The sequence below is a fragment of the Mastigoproctus giganteus genome, chromosome 7 (assembly GCF_048544385.1).
Source record: "Mastigoproctus giganteus isolate SK-2022 chromosome 7, ASM4854438v1, whole genome shotgun sequence".
Classification (NCBI taxonomy): Eukaryota; Metazoa; Arthropoda; class Arachnida; order Uropygi; family Thelyphonidae; genus Mastigoproctus; species Mastigoproctus giganteus.
This window is the reverse complement of record NC_143581.1, coordinates 159,337,490-159,357,936: the sequence shown is the minus strand read 5'-3', so window position 1 is coordinate 159,357,936 and position 20,447 is coordinate 159,337,490. Positions and strand designations below refer to the sequence as shown.

The 20,447-nt window shown below is 36.2% G+C and overlaps 2 protein-coding genes across 2 annotated transcripts in view; both read left to right on the top strand.

Moving 5' to 3' along the window:
* The window catches only part of LOC150083284 (CD109 antigen-like), a 184,152-nt gene extending 165,148 nt beyond the window's left edge, over positions 1–19,004 (top strand). The window contains exons 8-9 of the mRNA XM_090378462.1: positions 3,397–3,499; positions 18,963–19,004. Of these exons, the coding sequence (XP_090234588.1) occupies positions 3,397–3,499; positions 18,963–19,004 (145 nt within the window). The remainder of the gene's footprint in view (positions 1–3,396; positions 3,500–18,962) is intronic.
* A 176-nt stretch (positions 19,005–19,180) lies between these two features.
* Positions 19,181–20,447, top strand: part of LOC150083283 (pregnancy zone protein-like) — a 374,597-nt gene continuing 373,330 nt past the window's right edge. Inside the window, exons 1-2 of the mRNA XM_090378461.1 lie at positions 19,181–19,225; positions 19,584–19,692. Coding sequence (XP_090234587.1) covers positions 19,181–19,225; positions 19,584–19,692 — 154 coding nt within the window. The remainder of the gene's footprint in view (positions 19,226–19,583; positions 19,693–20,447) is intronic.

Below are 20,447 nucleotides of genomic sequence, written 5' to 3'. Positions count from 1 at the left end.
CTTTTCCAGATCATATTGTAGCAGTGTATTGGTATTATTGTCATTAACAATCCTTCAAACCTGGTCAACCCTATCATCTGAAAACTTGGACATTGAGCCTGTTATGCCTTCATCAATATCATTGATAAATATACAAAAAAAAAATGGGCCCAACACCAAACTCTGGGGAACTCCACTAATAACATTTGTCCACGAAGAGCAGTGTCCATTGATTACCACTCTCTGTCTTCTCCCACTCAACCATTCCTTTATCTATAGCAGAAACTTGCCCTTAATACCACACTGCTCCATTTTTACAGCAGTCTTATGTGCAACAGTATCAAAAGTTTTCCTGAAATCGAAGTATATGATATCAAAATTATTTTTTTCATCCAGTTCCTTTGTGACCATTTCGTAGTATCCAATCAAATTGGTCAGACAAGATTTCCTCTTAACAAAACCCATGCTGTGTCTGAACTATAACTGCTGTTTTGTCTAGATGATCCTGCATTACTTCCTTAACCAGTAACTCCATTATTTTCCTTGGAACAGAAGTTAAACTAACAGGTCTGTAATTGATCCTACTGTGATCACTCTTTGATCCCCCCTTTATGAATTACGGATACTTTTGCACCTCTCCAATCCATGGGGACCTCATCTGAATCCAAGGATGCTTTCATAATTATGGCTAATGGTTTTCTTACTTCCTTTGTTGCCTCCAAACATAATTTGATAGATCTCATCCACCCCAGGTACCTGTCTTATGTTTAACTTGAACAATTTCTCTTCCACTTTCCTCTCTGTTCTTACAAAATCAATTTAGCTCCCTGCTAGAGTTGATAAACTTCTGACCTGCACTTTCCTACAGAATTCCTCATGTGTGAATGTAAATGCAAAATACTCATTTAGTTTGTCAGCTACCTGAGCAGGATCATCAGCAGTTGAACCAAATATTTCTATTAAATTCACAAATTCACAGCGAAGAAGATGGATACAATAAAAATGTTGCTAAGTGAGTGCTGTTACATAGTTTTGAGCTACTTTATGCTCTTACATTGTGTATTCAATAGAATTTATTTTTATAAAAAAGAACAGGACTTATCAATGCTAATTATTGTAGATGTACAATTTTTCCCTTACCTCCCTCAACTAGAGATACCATAAAAATATCAGTGATATATTTTATTCCTTATGAAACTTGCAAAATCAAGCATTTAACTCTGATAGGGGAGTGGAGGATCAACTGCACTATTTCAAATTGTAGTATATTCAGTTATAGAGTAATAGAGTATATTTTGTAAATGACATTACAGCACATGCCATCTTCATTTAGATTATGAAATCACATTTACTATAGTAAATTATTAATGGCATAATGTTCATTGTCATTTGCAGTTTACTATTATAGTGTGCATGAACTGATAAACAGCTTACATGTTGTTAGTTTGTTACTGGCTGCAGTTAGTGTTCTCTTTAATTATATTGTAATCTGGTGTTTGCTTATGCTGCTGTAACCTGAACTGTATCCATGGAGAATGAAAGAGACTTTGGGGTAATTGTGCAGCCAGATAAAAAGTTTTCTGAGCAGTGCAGGCAGGCTGCCAGAGTAGGTAATGTGGTGTTGTCAAATATACAGGAATTTTCCGAGCAGGGATAAGGAGGTGATTATCTTCTTGTATAATGCAATGGCCAGGCTACACTTTGAGTACTGCGTATAAGTCTGGAAGCCCCATTTTAGGAAGGATGTAGAGTTGTTAGAATGAGTAAAGAGAAGGGCAACAAGACTGGTTAGGGGAACAAAGGGAGTGCTCTTATGATGAAAGGCTTAAGTTCTGCAAATTGCAGCTTCTGGAGACTAGGCACCTGCGAGGCGATCTGATTGAGGTGTATAAGGCCTTGAATGGATTGAGTAAGCTCAATGCTGATGGGTTTCTTCCTCTTGCTCAGATTACAAACCTGATGGGGCATAGATTCAAACTGAGGAAAGACAATTGTAGAATACATGTGTGGAAGTTTGCCTTTAGCCAGCAGGTAGTTGATTGCTGGAACAAACTTCCATCTGTTTTTGTGGAAGTTGATAGCTTAAATCAATTCAAGGCAGAACTTGACAAACATTTGGAATGAATGGATCAGTGAAATGGGAAGGGTTATTTTTGTTTTTGGCTGATGCTAAATAAGCTTGCTTTCTTGCATCATGTGCCTCTACTAATGCTAATGCTAATTTATTATTATGGAAAAATGATTTCTAATATACAGATTTTTGCCAGTGATTTCCACGAATGCATTAATTGCATAACTTTAATACTTGTTATGGTGGAGAAGTGTACTTCTTTCATTTGAAGTTAAAAGTTTATATTGTGATTGTTGTTTGTTTTATAAGGGATTCCAGAAAGCACCATAATTTGTTTCTGATTTTAGTCATTAATTATACCACACAGTCACACCTTTTTTAAAAGAAATGCAGTATTTCATGTTGATATATTTTATTCTTATTAAGCTTTGTTAATTTCTGGTGATTGGGAAGGGAATAAGCTTCATTTGCATTCAGTAATTCTGAATATAAACAATTGCAGCATATGTTAGAAAAATTTGCATGCAATTTTTTATAATTGCTGTATTTTTCACAGTATTATATAAAGAAAGCAGTAGATGGAATGAGATTTCTCTACTCTTTTATGCAGCTCTTGGAAATCTAAACCTACAAGACTGTGACTGTGTTACATTGTCCTGATGTTATGTACATATGAGACCTTGCTTATTTATGAGGCTGTACTGTAAATTGTTTTTTCTGTAAAAGTGCCTCATTTCCAAGTATGGGTCTTCTGTAAGAAATTGATGATTTCAAAATTATTTTTTTTAAGCATGCAGCATTGCTGCCTAATATTTTTATTTTACGGTACAGCATTACTCATTTTTCAAAAAAATGAGTAATGTTGCATTGACCATTTAAATAATTTGCCCCAACAAATAATTCTTTATTCAACACTGACTTGTCTCCTTCTGTCAAGAGAGTTAGGTTTTAATAAAAGTGCAAAATGAAAGTTGCTTATAACAAAAATGCTTGCTTAGTACTTTATCTTTGAGTCATTATGTATTCAGATAAAAGAATTTTATCTGAATACATAATGTATTCAGATAAAATTCTTTTTTTTTTTTAGTTATTTTAGTTTTTTTTAGTTATTTTAGTTTTGGTTATGATGCAGTTCAGCTTATAATGTGGCAGCCATGTTATATCATGGAAAGCCATGATATAACAGAAGCAGACTTGCATTGTGTTTTACTTTTTAATGGGATAAGCAAATTGAAAATAATTTCTGCTATATATGATAGAAAAAAAGTGAGTTTAATAACTCCATGATACTAAATTTCAGTTACTGTTTTTAGTTGTTTAATTGACGTTGCATTTTTCACCATTAGGTATACATATAGTAAGCCAGTGAAGGGAACAGTGAAAGTAAGTGGATATTATAAATACTTTTATAATGATCATCACTTCCTCCAGCTTGAAAATGAAGACTTAGTAAGTGTTGTTTATCAGATTTTAACAAATGAATGAAAATTAAGTTTTGTACATGAAAAAAAAAAAAAAAAAAATCAATTAAGATTTCAGTTGCCATCATATTAGCAGATTTTCAGTATGGGTTTTTTTAGTAAAGAACATTTGCATACCAGATTCAAGGTTGTATTTTGCCATGATAAGAAAGCATTCCATTTCCAGCATAAGGATGATTCCATACAATCTGATATGCCGGGTGTTCCATTCCCATAAGTCTGGAACCATAGAGAACTGTCATAAAGTATGTTCAGTATATGCACCATTCGTATGAACAACAATACAAACATTTTTGTAAGTCCAGCAAAACAGCATGAATTATTTGACATGTGATATTATTGCATGTAGTGATAATTTGTTTTTTAAGATGCCCAACATTTCATATTTCTGTAGAAATCAAATTAATTTACTCTGAGATAGTTCATAGGTAGAAGTTCAGAAGGGTAAGGTTAGGGTATTGTGGTGGTCATTATACTAGTCCTCATCATCCAATGCATTGTTAGTATTTGTGCTGGAAAGAACGCAAGATTATACAGCTTAACCCCCCACCCAATAAATAAATAAATAAATAACCACTTCCACATCACCTGCCCATCCTCTCCAGTAGTTTTGTCTAGTTCTTTCCTGAATTGAATTTATTCAAACTAACCACTTCCATAACAACAGAAGGAAGTTTGTTCCAACAATCAACTAATTTCTGGCTGAAAGAAAATCCATTCAAAGACTTAAACACCTCATTCAGATCTGCTTGCAGTTGCTTAGTCTCCAGATGTTGCAATTTGCAGAACTGAAGCCTTTCTTGGTAAGAGCACCCATTTGTTCTCCTCACCAATCTCATTGTCCTCTGCACCGTTCTAACAGATCCACATCTTTCCTATAAGTGAGGGCTCCAGAGAGAACTGTTCTCCAGCTGTTCTTTGACTGTATGGCTCTAATGACTGGGCACATTGTCTTGCTGGGACCATTCCAGATGTTCACCCTGTTTATTTAGAATGCTTGGAAAAGCTTTTTTCTGCAACAAATACTCATAAGATACACCTTTCCTCTCACTGTATTTTAGAAAATGAATGCACCAGTTATCTATTCCTTCCAGAGACCACATCATACATGGCAGGCATCTTTCTCCTTAGACTGGCTAATCCAGTTTGCATGATGTATGTTTTGATGATTAACCTCGCCCTAACATATAAAAATTGGCTTCGTTAGAAATTTGCAATTTATAAGAATGCTTCTGATGCAGTGCATACTAGATTTTGCTGTTTCATTTTCCATATATTTACAACACAGAGAGTTGTTTGGATCATTCAGTGTAGAATTATGTCTTTCTAGTACCACCATGTTATTTCAAGAAATTCTGTATAAACAGGTTCACAGTGCAGCTGTGGGCTCTCCAATTAGTGCTATTGTTGCAGTCTTAGCCATTGAAGAGCTGGAGTTCAGAATTTTTGATTGGTCTGCTCTGCCTCCCCCACGTGTGCATGGAAATGCTATGTCGATGATACACTCACCATTTTACAGAGGGGAGGAGAGGACATGGTTCTTGGCTTCCTCAATGGTTTCTCCCCTTTAGTTCAGTTCACCTCAGAGGTGGAAATAGAAAGTACCATTCCTTTCCTTGATGTGTTGGTTTGTAGGGATGGCCCCAGAATAAAGAAGAGAGTGTATAGGAAACCTATGTGCTGGGGTCAGTACACACATTATAACACACAGCACACAAGCCAACAATCATAATAAAACACTGTAATTAGGACGGTATTGGATAGGGCTGGGTCCCACTGTAGCTCCTCAGAGAATAGAAGGGAGGAGATTAAATGGGTCATAGAAATCTCTGAAAATGCAGGTATCCGTAGTAGATCTCCGACAAATATATCGGAGAAGCAGAACATGGGCGAAGGGAGACATTCTCACCCATTGCCACTGCATACATCTCCTATCTGGACATAACAGAGTGGATCTCTAGAATATTATGCACTTGTCAGACATGCTGTGTGCAGCTGCCAGGGCGAAGATTGCACACAGTCATGTCAAAAGTAAAAGATCCTGTACCTATCAGGGTACAAGTGGGGTCATATATGAGATCAGACGTCCAGACTGTGGGGAGAGTGCTGAATTGGAGAGGCAGAATGCAGGTTCAGAAATCATATGGGGGAACATATTAACACAATAAAGACTGCAGATTACGGGAAATTTGCTGTGGCTGAATATTTCTGGGAGGAGAACCACCAAATTTCTCCAGGCGATGCCACTGTCGTTCATCATTTGCATAGGTATTGGAACCACAAATGGTATCGGAACTACAAGAGCTTGTGGATTTGTTCTTTGGAATATAATACTATCAATAGAGATAGGGAAGTCCGTATTCATCCCCTCTTTGAAACTTTAATTCTTGGACAGGATGAACGGTTCCTCCTGGCATGCTGCCAAGCCATTTCCAGTCTCCATGCACTTGCAGAGGATAATGCTCATACTCCTATGGTAACACATGCTGCGAGCCATGATCCTGCTGATGTTATTTAAGGATGTGCTGTAATGGTTAAGTTTTACTGTTGATAAAGGAGGCAGTCACCTTTGAAAGCTACAGTTGTTTTTATCACTTTTAATTTTACATATTTTAATTTCATATATTTTTTATATCATTTTATCACTTTTAATTTTACAGTCAGTGTATTTTATTTATATTTTTACAAATTTTATTCTGTCTTATTTTATTATTATTTTAATAAAGTATCAGTCATAGATAGTTGGTGTGTTTCATTTCAGTTATTATGAGTCAGAACTTTTCCAGCCCCAGAGGCCTATTTGAAGAATTGAAGTGAAGCTTCTTTAAAGAAGCCTGGGCTGGATCCACCATAAATAGAAAGGTTCACCTTACTCTCTTTCCCAACATCAAGCAGGCTGAAGTTTCTGATGGCTCGACCATGCCACATGATCCCAGTTCTGAAGTTCTAACCTCAGCAGATCCACTGGAACAGAAATAAGACTCCCTACCAACATCAATAGACATTTTCACCTGGTGACTAGGTGTCTTAGCACATTCTGGCCTCAGAAGATCTGCAAGACTTGCTGCCATTAGATTATTGATAATAATGATGATGCCACCCCAGCTAGCTGACTCTCATGGCCAGAATTGGCCAAGCTTTCCTTTGGCCCAACACGGACATACCCCCATTTTCATCCTATCAGATTCAGATATCTAGTCACAGTATACATCCAGCACATAGAACATTTCATTATTTTCTTTTTGTGGACAAGTTTCCAGTAATTCTCAGTATCATTGAAGAAATAGATGAAGCGATAGATATAGTTCAGACACAGCATGGGTTTGCTAAGGGGAAGTCTTGTCTGATCAGTTTGATTGGATACTATGATGTGGTCACAAAGGAACTGGATGCAAAAAAAAATAATTTTGATATCATATACTTGGATTTTAGGAAAGCTTTTGATACTGTTGCACATGGACGACTACTGTACAAGTTGGAGCAGTATGGAATTAAGGACAAGCTGCTACAATGGATAAAAGGATGTTTGAGAGGGAGAAGACAGAGAGCAGTAATCAATGGACACTGCTCTTCATGGACTAATGTTGTTAGTGGAGTTCCCTAGGGTCTTTGTTGGGTCCATTGTTATTTTCTGTATTTATCAATGATATTGATGAAAGTGTATCAGGCTTAATGTCCAAGTTAACAGACAATATGAAGGTTGGTAGGGTTGTTAATGACAGTATGGATGGTATGCTACTGCAACAGGATCTAGAAAAGTTGAGCAGATGTGCTGAGAAGTGGCAACTGAAGTTTAACATTGACAAATGCAAAGTACTGCATATGGGTAGCAGTAACCCCAGAGAAACATACGAACTGTGTGGTACTACACTCAGGGTAGTGGAGAATGAAAAAGACCTGGAGGTAATTGTGCAGCCAGATATGAAGTTTTCTGAGCAGTGCAGACAGGCGCAAGAGTAGCCCTTGGGGTCTTGTCAATGATATATAGGAATTTTGTTAGCAGAGATAAGGAGGTGATTATCCCATTGTATAAGGCAATCAAGAACCATGAGTACTGCATGCAGGTCTAGAGGCCTCATTTTAGGAAAGATGCTGAGCTACTAGAACGCATACAGAGAAGGGCAACAAGATTAGTGAGTAGAACAAACAGTTGCCGTTACAAAGATAGGCTTAACTTCTGCAAATTGCAGCATGTGGAGACCAGGCATCTGTGAGGCGATCTGATTGAGGTGTATAAGACCTTGAATGGTTTGAGCCAGCTCAGTGCTGATGGGATTCTTTCTCTTGCTTAGATTTTGCACCTGAGGGGGGGCATAAATTCACATTGGGGAAAGTTGGTTGTAGAATAGATGCGCAGTAATTTGCCTTTAGCCAGTGGGTGGTTGATTGGTGGAACAAACTTCCCTCTGTCATTGTGGAAGTTGATAGTTTAAATAAGTTGAAGGCTGAACTAGACAAACTTTTGGAGCGAATGGATGGGTGAAATGGGAAGGATTTTTTTTTTTTTTTTTTTGGCTGATGTGAAATAAGCTTACTTTCTTGCATCATATGCTCTACTCATGGTAATGTTAATAGTATCAAAGTATCAATAGGTTCTATTGTGGTGTGGGAACATACCAGCTACTATGAAAGAAGAAAGAATGATATTCAGGGATTCTTGGTTGGGGAATTTACAAGTGCAGAGGGAAACTTTAAATATAACATTATTTCAATTTGTGCTTGACATTTTAACAATTTCTCATAGAAGTGCTGAGTGTGAGAGGATATTCAGGAGTGGGAAAAAAAAAATTAAAAAAAAAAACAAAAAACACACACACAGCCAGTAGTGTAGGAATGCCTTGGCATTGGGGCAGGTTCCAAGGGCCCCAACAGGAGAAGGGCGCCACTGACAGACTACATCAGTACAGTGTCAAGCTATTTCGACACCCGAGGCTAGCTGATGAAATGGCACCCCTCGATGATGTTGAATCAAGATGACAGCACAGAGCGAGGGTGAAAATTAATTTTCACACGGTGATTCAAGCCTGCATGCATCCTTACATCTAAGTACATACTGCATAGCATCATAGATCTATTTGCTGTCCAGAATGTAACTTTGAATAGACCAAGCAGACGATCGCTTTATCAGCGCATGCTCGAATGCATAGTAGTTCGCAGTTTATGCATTGTGTAGAAACTGAATAAGTTATGAGTTATAGTGTTTTTGTGATTGCTGTATAAACAGGTAACGTGAATATTGTGATTTATAATTTAAATAAAACAATAAAGGCCAAATTAATTTTAGACATGCCACCAAAGAAAAAAAGTGGACATCAGCACTACGTAGAAAGACTGCATAAAGAGGAAATTAGGAAAAAAAAACATTCCATTTGTTTACAAAACTGGATTACAATAAGCCACTCCAAACCTGAAAGTGACAAAGAAAACGAACATGATTCGAATGAAGATGAAACGAATGATGATGCCACTGAAATGGAAGTCCAAGAAAAAGCTCAAACAGTTGAAGTTATTTTAAAAGAATTAGAAAGTGTGGACAATATCAACAACAGTTGGCAGAAGAAAATGATGGCAGCAATGATATTAACGTGGAACATGTAATTCTGAATTTTAATGATCCGACATCATGGAACTTTAATGCCCACAAAAATAGATCTTTTATGGTGCTGTTGTTGTTGTTGTTTTGGTTTTTAGGAGCATTAGCAACTAAGGCCATATTGCTCCGGGATATGTGGTGGTCATTCCCTGACCTTTCCGCATCCTCCGTATTTGGTGGTGACAGGCTCGAACCCCGGTCTAATCAAGGAGCGTGTGCTACGCACTAGTGCTGCTGCTCCTTCCCACCTGGCTACGGAGGCGTCTGTTTTATGGTGCAACACGGTTCCGAACATATAGTCTTAAATATGTATCCTGTCACTAATGGCAGATGTTTCAATAATTCATGGAAATACAAAATGAAGATATTGAAAAAAAAAAAAAAAAAAAAGAGAGGAAATGGTTATTTTATTGCAAAAACAAAGATGAAATATATTGTTTTTTGTTCCTCTTATTTGTGTCTGGCATAAATAATGTTACATTTTGTAGCTCAGAAAGATTTAAGGATTGGAAACATCTAAATACAAACGTTCTTTTTCATGAGAATTCATTACAACACATAAACAATTTCACAAAATGGAAAGTATTAGAAAATAATATTGAAATGCATATTGTTCTGTGCTGAAAATAATTTGGCATTTCATGGACATGCTAGTAATATCGATACCAAAGAAAAAAATTGTGGCGTATTTTTAAACTTTTTAAAAATTTGTCAGCCAATTTATTAATGTATTAGCTATATGGTGCAAGGAAACCTAAGGCTTATGCTGCACCAGTCAAAAAAAAGTTCCCGAGTTACCCTGAAAGAGAGAGAGAGAAAGAGAGAAAAGTAGAAGGGAATCGCCAAGAAAGGGAAGAATGATGATATCCAGCTCAAGACCCTGGGTGTGCCAAGCCCAACTCACCAGATGTGAGCCCCTGGGTATATAAATTTGACGTTGGTATGAAAAATGCTCTGGAATCACATATTAAACACCACACTAATTATTTATCTCCAGAAATTCAGAATAAATTTATTAATTTGTTAGCAACAAAAGTATGAAGTGAAATAATTTAAAATAACTAAATGCAACAAGGCATAATATGTTAAGAGTAAGAGTTTTATATCTATATAATATCGGTGTTGATATTCCATAACTACGATAGTAGCGTGGGAGGAGGCATCGTTTGCTCTGTATCTCATATTGTGCTTGTCCTTCAAAATGAGTTGCTGTGGTATTGCACTACTTCGAATAAGTAACTTCGAATAAATAGAGAAGACTATATTACTTATTCTTGGTGGATACCACCACTCAGACCGCACCGTTTCAAAGCTTGTTTGTATATGTGTGGGATAATAACTCTAACATCCACTTGTCCCTATTAGACTTAGAAAAGCAAAAAGTAGAGGGAAAGTAATATCAGGAGTGGAAGAAGAAAAGAAACAGTGTAGAAGAATGAAAGGGACAGTAACTCCTTCTACTCACACCACTCAAAAACTCCTTGAATAGGCAACGCTTCCCCAGTTGAGAAGACTGTTGTTACCTATTCTCGGAAACTCCGTGAATATCAGGCTCCACTGGTGATCGTTTCAAGGCTTGTTGGCCTTTCATCAGTGGGTAGGCAGGTACCCTGGTATTGTAGACATGACGACCCAGTTGTGAAGATAATCACACAATATGAGAGATGCCAAAAGATTTGTATAGTAATATTTAAAATAACTAAATACAACAAGGCATAATGTGTTAAGAGTAAGAGTTTTATATCTATATAATATCGGTGTGGATGGATACACCATAAATAACTCTTAAAAAAAAACTACTATAGTAGTGTGGGAGGCATCATTTCCTCTGTATCTCATATTGTTCTCGGTGATAGGCCAATAGCTTTGAAACGAATGTTTAATCTCATGCACGCATAAAGGAAAATCACTCTTGGGATAAAGGAAAACCACTCTCTTCTAAATCTCTAAAAGGGTGCTTACAATAGAAGGTTGACCAGAGCCTATTGTCTGAATGTTTAATACACCTTAGTCTGCCTACTGGCTATGGATACACAGAAAGTAGTTGACTAGCTCGACTTCTTGGTATGTGGGACAGGTAGTTGGATAGGTTTTACGGATTCCACTGCGTTGAAGATGGTAATCTCTTTATCTTTTAATTCGGGCGTAACAACAGCACTATTGGTTGCTTGAAGGCCATGGGTGTGAATGATGTGTACCCAATTAAGTCTAGTTATGCAGTCGTTATTTTCTTCGTTCTACTAATGGAGAAAATTTTCGTTTCCATAAAACGAAGAAATAAAAAAATTCTAAAAACATTCGGTAAAAAGAAAACATTTATATCTAAATAGAAAAATTTGCTATAAAGAAGTTTGTTAAACAGAGGTTCGACTGTGGTTATTATTTATTATGATTTTACTAATTATCGAAAAAAAGGCACGTAGCCACGAATTTGCCAAGGGCACCGAAAACCTAGCTATGCCTCTGCACACAGCCCTAAACTTACTTCAGATCTCTTTCTAATGAAGAATGGTTGGTAGCCAAGTCTAGATGTCAAAGCCATTTTTATAAAAAAAAAAAAAAAAAGACTTGACTCAACATTTCTGAAGAGGCAAAGTTTATGGTGGTAATCAGTTGGTGGGTTTATATATATATACTAGCAGGTATCCCTTGCAAAAATTTTGCAATTGGTAGCAGAGTTTTTCTCTAGCTGTCCTAAAGAAATGTAGTTCGTGTTTGGTCGTGAGCAGGTAAGCCAGTATTTGTCAAATCCTTTCTCATTTCTTATTTCTGTAATATAAAACTATTCTTTTTTTTAAGGTAGGCAGTGCTAGTAGAAAAAAATGGCCCATTTTGTAAAATAAAACTATTCAGATTTTTTACTATTCAGAATTTTTATATTTTCCCATGTTTCTGCACACTGGAGAAAGAAATATCTTCAATTTGAGACCAGATTGGTTAGGCCTATCATACGCAATGGCTACAGATAGTTGTACTGTTGTGAAAATTTCGCAATTGGTAGCAGAGTTTTATTATTATTTATATATATATATATTTTTTTTTTTTTTTTTCGGAACAAAGGACATGATTGTGCAAATTGTTAATCAGAAAAAAATGCCTTATCAACTTAGACAACTGTTTGTTTAACAGTTAACATCTTCCTGTGGCTCCATCTATGAAGTGAATGTTGAACTAGCTTGTTTGTAGTACAGAACTGGCCCGTTCTGTAAAAAAAAAAAAATAAACTATTCAGAACTTTGAAATTTTAGCATCTTTCTGCACACCTAGGAAGAAATATCTTCAATTTGAGACCACTTCCAGCCCGATTGGTTAAGCCTATCATTCACACTGACTGTCGAAAGAAAACGGCTTCCATATTAAATATATATATTTGTAAAATAATAAGAGGAGTTTACCTCAATATAGTTCGTAGATACTCTTCTGTATGATACTCTCCAGAAATTAAAACAAAAAAATCGACAACTTACATTAGAGTAAAATATGAATAATTAAAAACCAATTCAAATCAATTTAAAACAATTAAAAACCAATTTAACGCAATTAAAAAGAATCTAACGAAAATATTCAAAACGATTTTCCTTCCTGAAGCTGACAACGCTTTTCGACCGTATGTCGTGATCACAGGAATGAAAATTACTGAATAGGGTTGAACCTGAAACTTAAATAGTGATTATTTGTTTTCACGCATGAGCATAAAGGTCCACGCATCGGAGATCAAATATGGCTGCCGAACATTAACAGAATTCTCGTGTAATTTAATTTCTGTGGTTTCTGCAATTAATAATCACGTATAATTACGTTGAACATTAAGTATTTTGGCCTCATTAAATAAAAAAGTATGTTTTTCGTTAATGGCACGGAAGGCTAATTCTGACGTTGCTGAATGAGAAGCACGAACTGAGGCTTCATGTTGATTTACATGAATATTAAGAGAAAATGACATTGAACCTTGGTAAGACGAGTTGCAATCACTGTAAGAAATGTTGTATACCAGATCATTAATTTGTGTTGCGGACGCGGAAAGAACCGAGCGATTGTTCAGTGTAGTGTGTAACTTCCGTATTGGCCTGGCCACAACTTTAAACTCGGTATCTTTAAAGAATCTATTAAGCTGTTTGTGCCACTGTTCAACATATGGGACAGAAATAAAGTATTTTTTGATATTACTATTGTTGGTTGGTGTAGTATTTTATATCCTATCCTTAGCCTGTACCCTAATTCGGTTTATTGTGGCAATGGAATAACCCGTTTAAGAGGCCGACCGGGCTAGCCGGGTGGGTAAAGTGCCTGCCTGGCAACCCAAAGGTCGCGGGTTCGATTCCCGCCTCGGGCTTGGATCAGTGTACTGCAAAAACCTTGGGAGGTGCATTATGGCCACAGAAGCCTATGCGCCAACAACTACCAAAAAAAAAAAAAAAAAAAAAAAAACCCCGTTTAAGAACCTGCTAGTTAATATTTGTATTTCCGAGTCCAAAGCAGATTCTGTCGTTCAATATTTATAGGCATTTAGAAATTGATTAAAGGTAATCGATCTTTTGTAGGTGAATGGGTGATAGCTATTATAATGTAGAAGCATACCGGTGTTTGTAGGTTTTCGATAGATGCTAAATTGGATGTTATTCGAGTCTCGGGTAAGCGTGAAATTTAGAAAGTTTAATGACTTTGTATCCGTATCCTCCCTTTCCAATGTAAATTTGAGTCTAGAATGAATATTATTAAACGAATGTAAAATGTCTTGGATAGTACTACTATCAGTAATAACTAGAACATCGTCTAAATACCTCCCATAGTATGTGATACGGGATCGAAAAGGTGTCAAATGTATATGCTCAATCGTTGAGAGATAGATCTCTGACATTAAGCTGCTCAGGCTCAAACCCATTAGTAATCCAAAAATTTGTTTGTACACCTTGTCTCGAAAGGTGATGTAGTTGGCCTCAACTAGCAGTTTAATTAAGAGAAAAATTTCCTTAATAGGTAGTTCGTATAATTAATCGGTGTCGAGTTTTTATTTAATATATCCCAAATAATATCTAATGTGTGTTCAACGTTTACATTCGCATATAACGGGGTAACATCTAGTGAGAATTAATTGTCATTGTCGCCAAGTGTACAGTTGGTTGGTTGGTTATTTGGTTTTTAGGAGCATTAGCAACTAAGGCCATATTGCTCCGGGAATATGCAGTGGTCATTCCCTGACCTTTTCGCATCCTCCATATTTGGTGGTGATGGGCTCGAACCCCGGTCTAATCAAGAAGCGTGTGCTACGCAGTGCTGCTCCTTCCCACCTGGCTATTGGGGCACCCATCCAAGTGTACAGTCTTTAAGATTATTAAATAATGTATCGTAGTTCTTAATCCCAAATTGTATTACATGTCTAAAGGGTTTTATAATGTTATATACATGTGTGGCTAAGGATGAAAATGCCGAGTTTCTGCAGGAAACAATAGGTCGAATAGGAAATCCAGTCTTGTGTAATTTTACCTGACCGAAAAGTGCAGGAATATTGTATGTTCTGGCCTTGAATTCCTTTAACTGGGCCATAGTAATGTAGTCGTTTTTTCGATACGTGGTTAACGTTTTATTGTATTGATTGACCAAATTGGCAAACAGTGTTAGGTCTACTTCAAGATAAGTGGAGGTATCTGAAACAACTGAATCTAACTTATTAATATAATCAGGTTTATCTAGTATTACCACTGTATCTCCTTTATCTGCCCTCTGTATAATAATGTCCTTATTTCCCCAAAGTTCTCGTAAAGCTGAACTTTCATGTGTATTCAATTTAGGAAGTCTCGTTTCTTTTATGTTATTCACTACTTGGTTAACTTGTTGAATAAATAAATATTTTTGTGGAACATTATGAAGTCCAAATTCAATATCAATTATGCATTGTTTTTTAGGTAGTTTTCGAGGTGGTGGTAAATTATAATTTAGTCCTTTGGATAAAAGTGAAATCTGGTCCTGCGATAGCATACATGAGGATAGCGTACATGCGATAGCGATTTTCTCTTAATATTTGTGTAAATCTTCGTACTATATTGAGGTAAACTCCTCTTATTATTTTACAAATATTAATATCAACGTAGAACGTATTGAGTATTACAGCTCTGATTCATACTATATAAATATATATATGATAAAAACCCTAAACACAAAAGGTATTTGAATCTATAATATTTAGTATCATGTATGGGTTGTAGGTTGAGAAGACAGAAGATATTTGTTATCATTAGTCTTGAATTTCTGTAGATGGTAGTGTTTAGAATTAAGAAAAGGTTGTTCTAGAAAAACAGACATAGAAGGGATAAATAAGGAAGAGGAAAAGTTGGTTGTGTGAGTTTAGGGTTAGACAGCGAGTGGATGCTGAGGGTATGGTACCTGTTCAGACTAGAAGAGAGAGGGGGAATTACAGATATCAGTTCAGAAGATCAGTGCCCAGAGAAGTATCTGTATGAAAAGCATATAGCAGAAACTGAATGTGTATGAGATAGAGAGGGGGGTGTGGAGGCTTCATGGTGGGGTGGATTTGAGATTTGTACAGGGTGAATAATTTTTTAGTGGAAAAGTAAAACCAAGGGAAACTAAGAAAATCCAGTTTTTTCGATTCAGAGATAGAAATATTTGATGTCTATATGTCAAGAGAGATTAGAAGTTAGGGTAATTCCTAGTAGAGATATGTGATCTTGCTTAGAAATTTGAGGGTCATCGAAGATGAATCAAGGAGTAGTAGACTCTTTTAATCTCTTCAGCGATAAGACAGGACTGAGTAGTAGAGGCATTAAACTTAAATTTTCTTTGCCTCTCTGAAGAATTACTTGGAGACCAGCATTTAAGGAATTAGTGGGAAAGATATTCAAAAAGTTGTATATCTTTCCACCAAGTCCTGTTTGTTCAAGACAAGGTTTCTCAAACTGCCAGGAGGAATGCAATGAGCTATTATCAGCAAAACTATGGATAGGACTTCTAGTCAGTGGAAGGTGTTAGGTCATTAATATAAAAGAGAAAAAGAGTGGGAAAAAGAGCCAAACTTTGGGGAACACCAGCATGGAGAAGTTAGAAGACAGAGCCACTTACCACCACTCACAGTGAGCTGTCAGAGAGAAAACTGCATACCCAATTGTAAAAAAACAGTTGGCAATCCATAAGGTGGAAACTTATTTAGAACACTTTTATGCACAATCAAAAGCAAAGCCTTAGAAATATCAGAGCAATCCTTTGAGTTTCAACAAAATTATCATTTAATTTGTTCAAAAATTAGTGACACAGCCAATATATATATCACCAGTTGACTGACAATGAAGGAATCCGTATTGGCGATCATTGATCAGATGGAAGGTTTAAGCTAGTTTAAGAATTGACAGTTGATGGATTTCTCCAATACCTTGGAAAGAGTAGAGGTAAGTGGTAAGGCATATATCAGATAGAGAGATTTGTTGCTCTTTTTAAGGATTCGCTGGGTTTGATTAAATTTCCAAGCATAAGGAAAAACACCAGTGGAATAAGAAAGTGCAAAAAGGCAACACAGAACAGGATTAAGCTCAGGAGCACAGGATGTAGTAGTAGTAGTAGTAGTGGCATGTGATGCAAGAAAGCAAGTGTATGAGCTTATGCAGCATCAGCCAGAAAAAAAAAAAAAAATCACACCATTCCCTCCAAATGCCTATCCAGTTCCTCCTTAAATTTATTTAATCTATCAACATCCACAATGTTCCACAACGACAGATGGAAGTTTGTTCCAGCAATTAACCACCTGCTGGCTAAAGGAAAATTTCCACACATCTATTCTACATCTGTCTTTTTCTTGATTTGAATTTATGCCCCCTTAGGTTCGTAATCTGAACAAGTGGAAGGATCCCATCAGAATTCAGCATGCTCAATCCATTCAAGGCCTTATACACCTCAATCAGATCACTGCGCTGGTGCCTAGTCTCCAGCCACTGCAATTTGCAGAACTTAAGTCTCTCTTGGTAAGAGGATCCCTTCATTCCCCTCACCAGTCTTGTTGGCCTTCTCTGTACACGCTCAAGAAAATCTACATCCTCCAGACCTGTACGCAGTACTCAAGGCGTGGCCTGACCATTGCCTTATACAGAGGGACAGTCACCTCCTTTTCCCTGCTAGCAAAATTCCTATAAATCATTGACAAAACCCCATGACCTGCCCTGGCAGCCTGTCTGCATTGCTCAGAAAACTTCATATCTGACTGCACAATTACCCTCAGGTATTTTTCATTTTCTACCACCTTAAGTGTAGTACCACACAGTTGGTACATTTCTCTGGGGTTACTTCTACCCATATGCAGTACTTTGCATTTGTCAAGTTGTTATCACGTGATAACTAGAGAAATTCATCATGACCGGGAGCTCTTTTGGCATTAAGATTGTTCAGAATTCTTGTAAACCTGTAGCCTTCTAACATCCTTCTATTGGAAGACCATAGGAGACATTGAGTGGAGTGTATTGAGCATGGTAAGAGGGTGTTTACCAAGATCATCAGTATAAGAGTTAGAAGAAAAGTAGGATCCTGGTGAGTTGATTTTATCCCAGCTATAGTATAAAATAGAGCCATTGGGTATTAAGAAAGGTGGGAGTATAGATGGATAGAATTTGTGGCCAGTATCTTTGGCAAAAGATCTGATGCTCAACTACTATTTGGGCAAGAAGCAAGTTTTTACTCTTAGACTGTTCAAAATTGGATTGATTAATAATTGTTGGGAACTTATTACTTATTATTATTATGAGTATACCCAGAAAATGAAGCTGGAGATTTGGATGCAGGACAGTTGCAGTATTCAATGTTTTTATATTGAACAGCCTTAATGCATTTTATTGGATAGCCAAAGCTTTAATAAAGAATGAGGTGTTGAGGTGGAATGTGGAATAAAGGATTTCATCCCTACAAGATTAATATCACTGGGTGATTCAGACACTTTCTTTGCTTCTGCTTAACTATTTTAACAGTACAATGTTAAGCAAAACACAGAAGAAACAAACAGTATGCATTAGCATTGGCATATGATGCAAGAAAGCAAGCTTATACAGCATCAGCCAAAAAAAAAAAAAAAAAGACCCCTTCCCATTTCACCTGTCCATTCACTCCAAATCTAGTTCTGCCTTAAATTTATTTAAGCCGTCAACTTCTACAATGACAGATGATATGCAATAGATATGCAGCTAAATTTTACACATACTCACACTGCAACTGTTTTTTCCTTACTGAAAGAAAGAGAGAGAGAGAGAGAGAGAGAGAGAGAGAGAGAGAGAGAGAGAGGCAGCAGACAAGGTTGAACATGTTACCCCTTCCCAACGTTACTGACATCCTTGAACACATTTAGACATTCTTATTTGCAGATGAAAGAACAGATCAGTGTTATATCTACTGCCCTAAATTGTAGTAAGATATATGTATTATGGGTAAACACAAAAATCTATATATATTTAGAAACTCTGACATGAAACTTGACTACACACAGCTGATATATTAGCAAAAGTAAATATCATGTGGCCGGTGTTGGTTTTGAAATTTGTGCTGTGTCAGTGAAGCTCATAGGATATTGTTAATCAGAGGATATTTTAAAAAGGCAGTGGTGATATGATTGAGTTCATGATTAAGATCCTGTGTTTCTGTACAGTATTTGAATGCATTGTTTATTTGTGTACAAAAAATTGCTTTTTTAACTTTATAAGGGTGGTTGGAATAAAAGTGTAGAAATCAATTAGCATGTGTGCGCACATGTGGGGTTTTCATCCAATACGAGATTTTAGCATTTGCCTTTGTCCATATATTCTGCGTTAACATGTTATAAATTAATGTTATTGTCATTTTGTCTTTCTAGTGTGAAATGAATTTAATTTCAATGATAAATGATCAGCAATGAATCTATTTCTAATGATGATAGTATCATTTACTTGGCATATAAAAATCCATTTGTCTACAGTAATGCATGGGATAAGAGTTCATTGTTTAGTTAGTACTCTCAAATTCATAGAGGGACCGGAAGTTGATAACTGTGCATCATGCTCAAAGCATTTATTTAACAATAAAACAAACAAAATGGCAATGTCTGTTGGAGCTAATTTTGTACATTCCTTGAAGAAGGTGTATTTTCTATTAATAAGCTGCATAAATGTGGGATGGTTAGAGTACTGCAAAGAAAGTGTTTTAAGTCAAGTGTCACAAATAATTTAAAAAATTAATTAATATAAGGACAGTTGCAATATTCAACATTTTTATATTGAACAGCCTTAGCACATTTTATTGGATTGCCAAAGCTTAAATATAGGTTGCTATTGTAAGAGGCTAAGTATAGTAAAATAGTTTCTATGGAATATAAAAAATCCATTTTATTGAAGGTTAATCGCGGAGATTTCATTTATTCATTCCTGTGTGATGGATGTGTTAACAAATAAGCAAAATTCTAATTGAACTCAAGAATTATTTCCAAGTTTTCTTTCAGATTGAAGGATGTTATACCTTTACAGTAAATGTGTCATATGCAGATATTGAAAAGAAGAGTTATTTTTCAAGTATTGAGATCAAGGCTGAAGTGATGGAGAAAGGAACAGGTATATTTTAATTAAGTCTCTATGTACAGGGGTCATTCAGTAAGTAAAGACACAATTGCTAGTAACTATGGAAATACTTATTGTCACAAAATGTAAACATAGTCTCTCTCTCAACAGTTCGATACTTGTTCTGTTACTATGCCAAGTTTTGATTTCTATTAAAGTAATTTTTTTGTTGCTCGGTGTTGCACCACTGCTTTCATTTCATCATTACCCTGGTACTTTTATTTCATCATTTAACTTTCCTTCTCGTTATTGTTCCCTGAATTGGCCAATGTCCAAAGGGATGATAGTATTAAATCTGGACTGTATAGGTGGTAAGAATAAAGGTATAAAATTTGGTATGTTTGTGTGTGTTATTTTTCAGGATGTGACACCAGAAGGCACTGGTCACTGAGAGGACTCACATGTGTGGGTGTGCAGGTTGTTCACCACACAAAGGTGCCTAATCATGGGAGTACTATTGGAGTTTAATAGGTTATAAATTTTAAAAATTAAAATAAATAAAAATTTTAAATAAAAAATGAGAATGACTTTTCTCACTTTTGTTTTTCCTTTTCTGTAAATATTACTGAAAATTATCATCTAAAATTTGTTTACTTTATTGTAATGGAAACATAAGCCATAAACTACAATAATAGAATAATGAATAGTTCACAGCCTGCTGACAGGCCTAGCCGGGTGGGTAAAGTGCCTGCCTGGCAACCATCACGGGTTTGAATCCTGCCTCAAGATTGGATCAGAGTAGTGCAAAA